At 28.4% G+C, this 11,646-nt stretch overlaps 1 protein-coding gene and 1 pseudogene across 1 annotated transcript; one reads left to right on the top strand and one right to left on the bottom strand.

Annotated features, from left to right (window-relative positions):
* The first annotated feature begins 318 nt into the window (after window positions 1-318).
* On the top strand, window positions 319-1,670 carry LOC105114069 (UPF0481 protein At3g47200-like; annotated as a pseudogene).
* A 684-nt stretch (window positions 1,671-2,354) lies between these two features.
* On the bottom strand, window positions 2,355-4,374 carry LOC105114063 (protein RER1A-like). The gene is made up of 4 exons (XM_011010476.1): window positions 3,866-4,374; window positions 3,479-3,659; window positions 3,312-3,377; window positions 2,355-3,214 (listed from the first exon to the last, which is right to left on the bottom strand). The coding sequence occupies exons 1-3, from the start codon at window positions 4,240-4,242 to the stop codon at window positions 3,321-3,323; spliced, it is 615 nt and encodes a 204-aa protein (XP_011008778.1). The 5' UTR covers window positions 4,243-4,374; the 3' UTR covers window positions 2,355-3,214; window positions 3,312-3,320.
* Between the last annotated feature and the right edge of the window lie 7,272 nt (window positions 4,375-11,646).

Genomic DNA, 11,646 nt, shown 5'->3' with positions numbered 1-11,646 from the left:
AACACTTAAAAAAATATTAATAAAAGTAAAAAATATTAATGTCTATAAACAGTGCAAGTGAATTGCACTGTTACATGAACAAGGCAGTGAATTACACTATTTATGTTAATTGCATTGTTTACTAAAGAGTGTAATTAACGTGTACAATGAATGAAAATATTTATCTGCTTTTTATTTCATATACAATAAACTGATTTTTTTTTAATCAAACAATTACAAATTAAATTTTAAAATGCAGCTGCAGTCGCGTAAATAAACAGCACTGATTGTGGATAAGGTTGTAGAAATCGAGAGATTTTTTTTCCTTACAAATAGTGTATGGCTGTCATTCTACCTTTGTTGTTGAGACAAGATGACGCGGCAGGTTCGTGGGTCGAAGCTGTCCATCTAACGAGTCCCCCACTACCTCCGAGAGGGCGATGAGAAGGCTCATGCCCCCCAGATCGTCTCCTTGGTGCCTTACCACCATGGCAAGAAAAGCCTATGCTTGGATCGACATCAATGGCGTTCCCTTCATCATATCCTCAAGCGTACTAGTCAGGATATATAGCTCTATCTTGATTCAATTAGAGAACTTTTAAGAGAAAGTTCCGTCATGCTATGAAGGGATGATGGTTCTCGATGGTTGCTTTGTGCTTGAACTATTTCGAGGTGTTGCTGAGGGATTCAAGAAACTTGGCTATCCTAGAAATGATCCTGTTTTTGCAATGCGTGGTTCGATGCATTCTATTCAGAGAGACATGATAATGCTAGAGAACCAGCTTCCACTCTTCGTACTTGATCGACTACTGGAACTTAAGTTTGATAATCCTGATCAGAAAGGATTGGAAGCCCATCGCGCACTCATATTCTTCGATCTATTGATGCCAACAGATGTGCCGCTGACTAAAAGTGATAGGAACAGATTGGAGTCCTCTTTGGGACATGCCACGACTTTTGATCCCTTGTCTGATCAAGGAGGCCTGCATTGGCTTGATGTTTTTCTGAGAAGAGTGTTGCGAGCAGAGCCTAAACCTGTGCCCAGAAATTGGATCAGGAGGTGGTCAAAAGCTAATCGGGTTGCTGATAAGCAACGCCAGCAATTAATCCATTTTGTCACAGGGATCAGAGGGGCTGGTATCAAGCTCAGGAAACGGAAGACTGATTGATTCTCCGAGTTCCTCGTTTCTTGATTCATGATGGTACTAAATCACTTTTCCTCAATCTTATTGCATTAGAGCAGCGCCATATTGACTGCGGCAATGAAATTACCTCGTATGTGATCTTCATGGACAACTTGATTAGCTGCCCTGAGGATATAGCATACCTCCATAATTAAGCATTGGCTTGGCAGTTACGCTGATGCTGCACACCTCTTTAACCAATTCTGTCAAGAGGTGGTTTCCGACATAAATGACAGTTACCTCTCCCGATTGCCCGAGGATGTACACCAATATTACAACAAGTGGAACACTTGGCAAGCAAGTCTGAAACATAATTATTTCAGTAATCCCTGGGCGATCGTCTCATTGTTTGCTGCTGTCGTGCTGTTACTACTTGGCTCAGACCTTCAACGGAGTTTATGCTTATAACAGACCAATATCATGATTTTAATGATGATTTCTTGATTCTTTTTATTATTATTATTTTTCTTGAGTTGCAGTAATCTGAATCAAGGTTTTCAGACAAGGAAAAGGGGTTTTTCTGTACAATATCTTAACCCCCCCAGCTTGACTGACAGATTTACTCTCTAGCATCGTGTCCAGAAGACAATCCGATGAAATCCACAACTCAAGGGAAAGATTTAGGCTCCCACCTACACGACGGTAATGCACTTCGGTCATAGCTCTGGATGCTTGTTGGGAGATTACCACAGAAGCGTTCAACTTCAAAAGTACGATTCCTAATTGCCAAATAGCCTTCAACTCGGTATATTAGTTGAATGCTAAATTTCCGCAGAATTGTAATGCGGGCACTAATGATAAACTTATAAAACCCAAATCTAACAATGGCCAAGGACAACCGTACTTTATGCTATATTTCAATGAAAAACGTCTATGATTGCTCCAAATGACATCACCACTATTTCCTTGGTCCTATGATTTCAAATGGCAAGTGGTGCTTTTATGAAGGATGCGCAGATCTAGCAGGATGCCAATGTTTGCGTTTGATATCATGAGACCAGTACATGTAAGAGTCAATTAAGCACATCATACCGAAAAAAGGGAAATATAAACTGCTCATGCTCAAACCGTGGAGTTTGTAGAACACCTGTTGTCTAAAATGAACTCCTTGCAACACCCCGATGAGAATGAATCAAGGCATGTTATATCTGGTAATCGGTTACTGTACTTGTAATGAAGTTGTATCCATTGAGAGAACTACATCTGCACCAACACTTAAATTAGATGATTAATCAGAGTACCAAGTAAAATAGGCAGCCTAACAATCTGGTCTGTTCTTGCTTTAACATCTACTTTGCAATGAAAAAGGCTATATTTGTCACAAATGTTTGATCACAAATAGCACAAATGAAATCACAAAGTTGTGCTCAATTCAAGCTCTGCCATGTCTCCAGCCAAGTGCTATTCGCTCTGACACTTCCATGATAAATTAGCATTATTCTTTAGCAATATGTTATACTATGTTCTCAATCTGCGTCACCAATGGCCAGCAAGTACACAGGTTACAGGTTACATTCAAGCAAGCTTCTCTAAAAGTACCTGAACGTGGAAACCACCTGCCAAAACTCGGAAGTTTGTGCATGCTCAAACCACTGACAGCATCAACTCCAATCCCAATACAAGGATTTTACAAGGTCCATTGAAACTAGTATAAACATGCACCCTTGCAGCATCATTAGTATAGAAAGGTATGATTCAGAAGAACATGAAAAATAGCAATTATCTCAGGTAAAAAGGCATCACTGGGTGAAAAATGGCATTTTCAATTGATGAGAAACGAACAATTTATAACTAGACTAAGCATAATCCTAATGCACCGACTGGCATGTCCCTCAGTAGACTACAAGTCAGTAAAGTAATAATTTAGCAAAAGAAATGCGGCATGCCCCCTTCTATACAAAAGTAATCCTCATGAAAAAAGAGCATCATGAACCACTTGGCTTTCCACAGGCCAGCTAGCTGAGTCTTAGTAAGAACAAACAATCATTGAATGAACCAAAATTGGTCTTCAAAACAATTCTACAACCACCATAGCCTTCAAAACTCTCAGCCTGTCAACATAAAATAGCCAAAAGCAATCAGACTGCGTGTACTCAAACAACTTTAACAAAACAAATAACAAACATGCACACGTTCGTTTCAGACTACCTATTAAATTCATTCCTTAGATAGATCAGCAGTTTCGGTGGAAGGTCCCCTCTTTCCATCATATCGCTGATAAACATGAGCAAATAACCAGAATTAAAACCAAACAATCACTGCCGCAAAAAAATTAAAAATAAATAAATAAAACAGGATGTCAGGTACAATGATACCTGTTTACCAGTAGAGAATGGAACATATCTATACTTGATCATATGGGAAATCTGTCTCCTCATAGTAAGAAGGAATAGCATGACCCAGTAAATAAGTAATATCGGCCAAAACACCGGCACATCAAACACGAAGAAAAATGTCATTACAAAGGCAATACAACACGCCTTCGTAATTGAATACCTACATTCATAATTCCAATCAAATTCAGTAATTCCATCCCACATGAACCTTCCGCTTTCGTTAAACACTACCCAAAAAAATAAATTATCCAATTATTTAACATTTCTCATAAAAAGAAAAAAGCAATTTCACTACAAATCAAGAGACCCTAGAAACGGTCAAAATGAAAAAGTCAAAACAAAATAACGAATTGGATGCTGCCTTACCAGAACTTGAATTCGGGCAACCGGCGAACGAAGGGACGAAACTCATCGGATCCGCGAGTAGGAAGAGTGGGGCCGTCATGGATCTCAGGGTCAATTTGGGGCGACAAAAATCCAATCAAGAGATTAAGCAAATAAATACCAAGACCGTATGTGACTATGTAGAAGCCTTGAACAAGGTAGACGCGGATTGCATAGATCAATACTACGACTAAGCAGGAGATCCAACGGTAGAGGATGTGAGGGACCGTTTTGTCAAGAAAGTGTTGGTACCGCCGTGAGACAGCGTAGGACCACCGTGAGATGGTGGTTGCCGGGGTTGATGACAGAGAGGCAAGATCTTCTCCGGAGAGAGTCCCGCTTGGCTGACCGGTTTCCATTTCTGCTTTTTTCCTGGTTTACTGTTGGGGTTCTGGGTTTTTATAAGTTCAGTCCTTGTGCGCCTCTGATTTCGGACTTCGGGGAGAGTTTTTGTGGGTTAATACCTCTATCTCTGGATAAATTTCTTGAATTATTATTATTACAGAATACTACAGGCAAAGGGGCGTTGTTTGCACACTCACTTGACACCGTGGATTTCTATTTATTTTTTAATAATTTACTTTGATCTTTAAGTTTTATTTTGCACGATTTCATTTGATTGAAAACCATTTATTTTTTATTTTTTAGTTAATGATTAAATTGAAATAAAAAGCTTGAAACGAAAAAGATGCCGCAATATTAAAAATTGTATGAAAAATATATTTAGATTCTTAATTTTTAAATATAATACTATTTATATAATTTAAATCTCTTTAAATTTAAAAAAAAAATCACTTTTTATATCCAATTCCACCTACACTCTCACTCTTTATTGCAATGGCCATACAAGTTAGGCCACAAACTCCCGTGTCTAAATTTTTTTATTTTTTAGATTAAATATAAATTTAAAAGAAAAATATTATTAAATCCGATTAAATTCATATTCTAAGTCATAAATTTGACGAATTAAATCATTATATCTGGATTTTTTTTATATATTACTTTTTTTAACTGATATTTTTTTAAAAGTAATTTTTAAATTTATGTTTTGATTAATATATGTCATTTATGGTTTTGTTTTTTGCTTATTTAACTTTTTCAAATAAAAATTATTTTTTTATGGTGTTGTGTATATTTACTTTTTAAAAAGATTATTCTGGATCATTTATAAATGCTTTTATCTTTATTACAAAAGAATTTTATTTATGAAAATAAAAAATATTTATTTTCAGATAATTTTTTTAATAAATGCAGTCTTACATGATATTTTTTAACTTTTATTTTATTTAATCAATTTAATGTGTGTCATTTTTAATATCGAATTAATTTAATATCTTATCTTACAAGATTAAAAATCTTGATTTATATTTATCTCTTAATTTATCTAATTTTATTTTTAGTTATTGTTAATAATTTTTTTATGTATATTAACACACGTAATTCTCAATTTATTTAATTATATGTATGCATGAGCTTTTTAGTTTACCCTTAAATCTTTTTATGCACAAAAATTTCTCAAAAATTTTTTTATATATAATGTTTTTATAAAAAAAAAATATTTGGGATATAATAGACCACAGATCAAATAACTAGTAGTTAAAACAAAAAAAACTAGAGGTTTTCCTGTAGCAATTTCCCCTATTCATTATTATTATGAATTTCAATAATTCATTTTAAAAAAAATAGATTTAGTTCTTAAAGATTTTATTTTATATAATTGAGTTCTTTTAAACCCAAATTCCAACTCAATTGAATATTTTTTTGGAGCGAGGGTCGAATTGTAGGATAAGGGGTTCAAATACAAAACCATATTACTAAAAAAGCTATGATATCTATTTTATATTTTTAAAATATGATAAAAATCTATTTTATTTTTTTAGAAAGTATGCATGAAAAGTTTTTAAAATCTGGTTTAATGCAATTAAAACATTTAAGTTAATTAAATTATATTTTTTTTATCTTTTTATGTTTTTTATAATTTATTAACACAAATTAATAAATAAATAAAAATACAACCCACATTCTTCTTTATTACTATGTTGTACTCACATACCCCACAATTACATGATTATATACAATACAAAATCAAAATTTAAAAATTAAACACACATAAAATATCTATAAAATAGATATCATAAAATTCATGAAATAATCTAGGGAAGTTGCAAGAATTCAAAATTGTACAAAAACCTTTAAATTTACAAGAATAATGATGACGTGCGGATCTTACACGTTATTGTCAATGAAACAAAAACAGATAAATTGAATATTTTATTTTTATTTTTTTAGATTTATATTATCGATATTATACACCATCACCTGCAAAACAAAGAAAAACATACAAATAATTATTTTTACTTTCATGTTTTTTTTTTTTATATCTAACTCTTTCTTTGTTTTAATTTTAATTCTTTTTTAGGTGGTAATGACCGAAAGGAAGAATTAGTAAGAAGGAGAAGGCTAGTACAGGAAGGCTACTGTCTTAATATTACTGATTCTAAATAATATTGAAAATATAAAAATAATTATTTTTAAATAATATTTTTAATATATGCAGTTTTTTATAGTGTTTTTTCTAATTATTTTATTTAATCAATTTAATTGTATCTCTTTTTATATAATTATTTGCTTAAATAAAAAAATTATTTTAATAAATAAATTTAGCAAACATAATTAGGTAAATGTTATGTGAAATTAAATATTTTGATTTATATTTATTTTTAAATTTATTTATTTATTTTTAGTTATCGCTTATGGGTTTTGCTTTATTTATTAACACATATTTTTTGATTTATTTGATTACATAGATGTATATTTTTTTTTTCACTAAATTTTTTTAACTACAAAAACATGTTGAATATATAAATTTTTATTTAAAAAAAATATAAGCCATAACAAATTGTGGATCAAATATCTAGTTAAGACTAGAGTTAATAGAGTTAAATAGAAGGACTATTTTTTATCACGAGTAATGCAAAATATGCGAGTAAATTTCTTTTTAATGTACTATAGGGAGGTTTTTTAATATAAAAAAGGTTTAATACTGATTAACTCGACGATATCCCTCAAATAAAAAAAAAGAATTTACATATTAAACCTAAACATTAACAATATATATAATTACTTCCACCCTTTTAAAAATAAATATTTAATGTATTATTTTTTTATAAAGATAAAGTATATGTAAGCCATCAATGAATGGCAATGTCATCGATGAGTTCTTATTAAATAAAATATAAATAATAGTAATGTCTTTTTACAATTTTTATAACAGGAAACTTGATGATATCATGTTTTGCTAGGTTTTAAAAATTATAACAATTTGTATAATTATTAACAAAAACATAAAGAGACTGTCTTATTTCGAAGTGATTCACATGGTGTTTCATTTATTATTATTTTATTACTACTTTTTATTATTAATTTTTTTATTTTTTTTATTTTATTATTCATTGATGTATTTATTTAGATGTGGGGTTGGTATTTTATTTTTCTTTATTTTTTATGTGATTATCATAGTTTTAAAAAAGCATCCCAATATCAAGTTGGAGTTTGATTTCACTAAAAATAATTTAAATTTATTTTTTTGTAAGAAATTAAAAAAGAGGCAACCAAAATTAAAACAAAGAAAAAATGGCAAGCATTTTATTTAAAAAAAATATAATGTCAACTCTAGTTTTTTTTTTTTTCCTTTGAGCATCAAGTTTTTTTTTTTGTGAATTTGATTTTTCTATATTGTATTGATTGAATTTTAGGTTGATAATTTGTTTCTATCTCTTTTCTATGTGACTAGATCTAAAAAAAAGAAAAAACCTTCCACTGTTGGGTTTGCTATTAATTTCATGAAAAAAAAATTGAATTTTATTGTTTGAGAAAGATTTAAAATGTGGAGATCAAAATTACAACAAAGAAACATGGAAGGTCTTAAAAAATAACGTGTTAGCACCTTTGTGCTCCGGGATTTCTTCAGATTTTTTCTTTGATCCTTTTAGTTTGAAAATTAAACTATTTAATTTAAAACTTTATTTTACTCACGATTTAGTCCTTGAATTTCAGAGAAGAACATAAGTTCCTAGATTACGATGAAGGAGGGAAAGAGAGAGAGTTGACAAATAGCTTGTTTACGGTGGTAAAATTAATTATTCTTAGTTTCAATATATTTTATTTGATGAGTAAAGTTCTATTTAGGTTCTTCTTATATTGCAAAAAAAAGATAAATCAAGTCTTGGGAAATTTTTTAAATTTGGATTGATTTTTTAGTTTTAAATAAATAAAAAATTAATTAAAAATTAAAAATAAATTTATTGAGATCTTTAAAATATTTTTTTAATGGTTTAAATTCAAAAAATAGATGAAATGGGTTGTAGAATGCCTAGAAGTCAGCATTTTTTATAAGGTTTTTTTTATTGTTTTTCCCAAAAAGTAATTTCTTAAAGATTAATTAATTTACAATATATTATATATTATTTTTTAGAATTCTTCACTTAATCAAGAATGTATTTTAGATATTATTTTATTAAATTTCATTTAATTTTTACTTTGTTCTCAAATAAAATAATAAAAATATTTTTATAATATTAAAAACAATTACAATCAATTGTGATTTTTTTAATTTAAGTGAGTTGGTTCACTGTTATTATCTATATTTGTTACTATGTACTTAGATATAAAAATAATTTAAAAAATAAAATTATTAAATTTATTTGAATTTATAACCTGTGTAATATGTTTGACAGATTAACATAGATCAATTCAATTTATTTTATTTTAAGTATTATAAAAAAATTTAAAATATATTTTAAATCAACCCATGATTTTATTAATTATTTAAATTATTTTTAGATCCGTTAAATCAATCAAATAACATTAACTTATCCACACATGGTTTAATTTGAAACATGATTTAATTTGAAACCCTAACTATGAATTTCAATCTAAATATTTTAAAGTTGATCAATTTAGCTGATTTTGAGTTAATAATTAAAAATTTTCTTGGTACTGAAAAACACATTAGAAATACTTTAGCATTCACTTTTTATGTTCAATTGTTTTTTATTTAATCCGAACCGTTGACCTCGCATACATTAACTGTTGTTATTTAAAATAGTTCATTAAAATTGAGGTGATACCAATAATTAGATTTGAATGAAAAGATGAGGGTAAATTTACTTTTGCAATAATAATAATAATAATAATAAATATATGGATAATGAATTTTAACAGTAAATTAAAGATAGATAACATGATCCTGTGATTTTTTATAGCTCAATATAATTATAAAGAGCAATTAGGATTTCGTCCTTCCAAATTTATTCTTGTTTTCATTAAGGTTAATTTTAATTCACTCTCCAGGAATTCGGGCTAATCCATTTTCTTTCTTGAAGTTTCAATTGTATATTTTTTTTAAAAAAAAATCTTATCATATTTTTTAACATTTAGAATTAATGTTTTACCTCCATCCAAATGAATGATAAGGATCCAATTGCCTTTTTATATAGACAGAATTGCATACAACAGGGAGAAAATTTTCCATTAAATTTAAACCAGGAAAATGGAAAAAAAAAACATTTATTTGTAAATCATTATTAAATAATATAAAAGATTTTGATCAAACACATAGATTTATGATAACATATATAACTTTTGACTTTTAATTTCACTGTTGAATTATAATAAAAAAATTAAAAAAATTTAAAATACATGTTTCTTACAAAATTAAAATTTTATAATCATTTGAGGTTGATAAAGTTCTCAATGAAGACTTATAAGTTAAATTTGTCATAATTTTCTAGTTAATTTAGGATTTATTTTTTTATTTAGTTTAAAGCTCTTAAATTATTATTTTCAACTTTGTATAGAGTATTTGTTTTTAGTATATAAAAAACCTTAAATTTATAATATGGAGTTTTTTTAATTGAGACAATTTAAAGATAATTATTTATCAATAAAAGTTCAAATTACATTTATGTATAATCCATTTTTTCTAAAAGTTTGATCTTGTTCTTTGAAAATCAATGCTTAACTTTTGAAAGTAGAATGTGTTTTTATGGTATATTAGCTTTAAAATTTACCATGTTTTTTGAAAAATCAATCAAACCATTATAATTAGACTAAATTAAATTAAATTATAAGATGAATATAAATTCAAATTTTGTAAAATTCTAAGAAAAAAAAAGTAAACTTCTTTTCATAAAAAAAATGAATTTTCAAAAATGTATAAGGAGTAATTTAATATTCTAAACAATATTAAATATTTATAAATGATAAAAAAAAAAGATTTATTAAAATATTTCAAATGATCAAAATACTTTGAAATGTCTAAGAAACTTCTTTCTTTTCTAAAATCTTAATTTTTCTCAAAGAAAATAGCCAAGAATTTCTAAATTTCAGTTATTTTAATGGTTGATAATATTTGAAATTTTCATATTAGAGAATTTCATAATTTTTTTCTTCACTTAAATTCTTTTCATTTATTAAAAGAATTAATAGTTAAGAATTCTAGAGCCAACATGTTGACCATATTGTTGGTGTCACCATGTAGCAGAAGGAGCAAGAGAATAAGAAAGAGAATTAAGCCACATAGGAGAGTAGGAGAGAAAATAAAAATAAGAAAAGAGAAAATAAAAAAAAAAGGAAGAGAAAAGGAGAGTAAAAAATGAAAAAGGGACCAATTAGGCTTCTAGGAGAGGATAGAAAAGGAGGAAAAGATTAAAAAACAAAAAGAGGGGGAGAAAGAAAAACCTAGTTGACCAAGAAAAGAAAAGTAAAAAGACAAAAAAAAAAGAGAAGGAAAATAAGAAAATAAAATGAGATAAAGGGGGAGGATCTAATCAAGTCCAATATACCTAATAAAGCATAATGACACAACCAAAAGATTGATGTCTTCTTCCAAGTATAGGAGTATCGAAGTAATAAATAACTCAATAAAATCAGGATCGAACTACAAGAAGTTTAATTGTATAAATTATAAACAACAACAATACAACAACAACAATAATAACGATAATAGTAATAATAATAGTAATAAAAGAAGAAGAAGAAGTTGATGAGAACTTTAAGATGGAAGATCAATGTAAGGATCAAACAATGATAAAAACAAATATCAAGGTTAGAAGATCCACTAATGGTATATTAAAAAAGTATAATATAAACTCTTTTTATTACTCAATTGGAAACCACATATAAAGAAGATTCCAATTGAATTATAAGTTGTTAACATGATTACATTAGTTATCTTATTTGAATAACGCTAAAATTTGCAAATATTATCAGGTGTTCATGATTATAACTTATGTTAACAACAAATCAAGTTCCTTTTGTTGAGTGGGTGACCATATCTTGACTTGGTGACAATCCTTATCTTCTTGTCTACCAAAAACGTCATTACTAATATCATAATGTAAACAAACTTAAAACATGAAAGTTCTAGGAAATTGTCTCTACTTTTCAACAAAAAAAATTGAGGTCATTTGAACTTTTAAAACTCAAGATATAAGTTGAACACTAAACAGTGTCTGGACTGTAAAACAGATTCGGACTTCTATGTTGTTGCTAAGATTTAGACTTCCAAACAACATAATTGAGTCTTGCCTTCCCTTGAAAGTTTTAGGCCTATTTCTTAGTTTTCCATCAATATAAAGAAAACCTAAATCCAAGTTCTATAACTCTAGTTATGATCCAATTACCAAACAGTATTCCAGTTTGGACTAAACTAGCATCTCTTTTATAAGCTTCACCCTCTCTTTGTCCTTTCAATTTCAGTA

This window comes from Populus euphratica, unplaced genomic scaffold, assembly GCF_000495115.2.
Source record: "Populus euphratica unplaced genomic scaffold, PopEup_1.0 scaffold486.1, whole genome shotgun sequence".
Lineage (NCBI taxonomy): Eukaryota > Viridiplantae > Streptophyta > Magnoliopsida > Malpighiales > Salicaceae > Populus > Populus euphratica.
This window is presented reverse-complemented; position numbering and strand designations above follow the sequence as displayed.

Excerpts from the sequence above, each read along its gene's own strand:
- LOC105114063 (XM_011010476.1), bottom strand. The coding sequence starts at position 4,242 with ATGGAAACCGGTCAGCCAAGCGGGACTCTCTCCGGAGAAGATCTTGCC. Across the intron at positions 3,660-3,865 it reads TTGCCCGAATTCAAGTTCTG|GTATTCAATTACGAAGGCGT; the intron begins GTAAGGCAGCAT and ends TTATGAATGTAG. Across the intron at positions 3,378-3,478 it reads CATTCTCTACTGGTAAACAG|CGATATGATGGAAAGAGGGG; the intron begins GTATCATTGTAC and ends CATGTTTATCAG.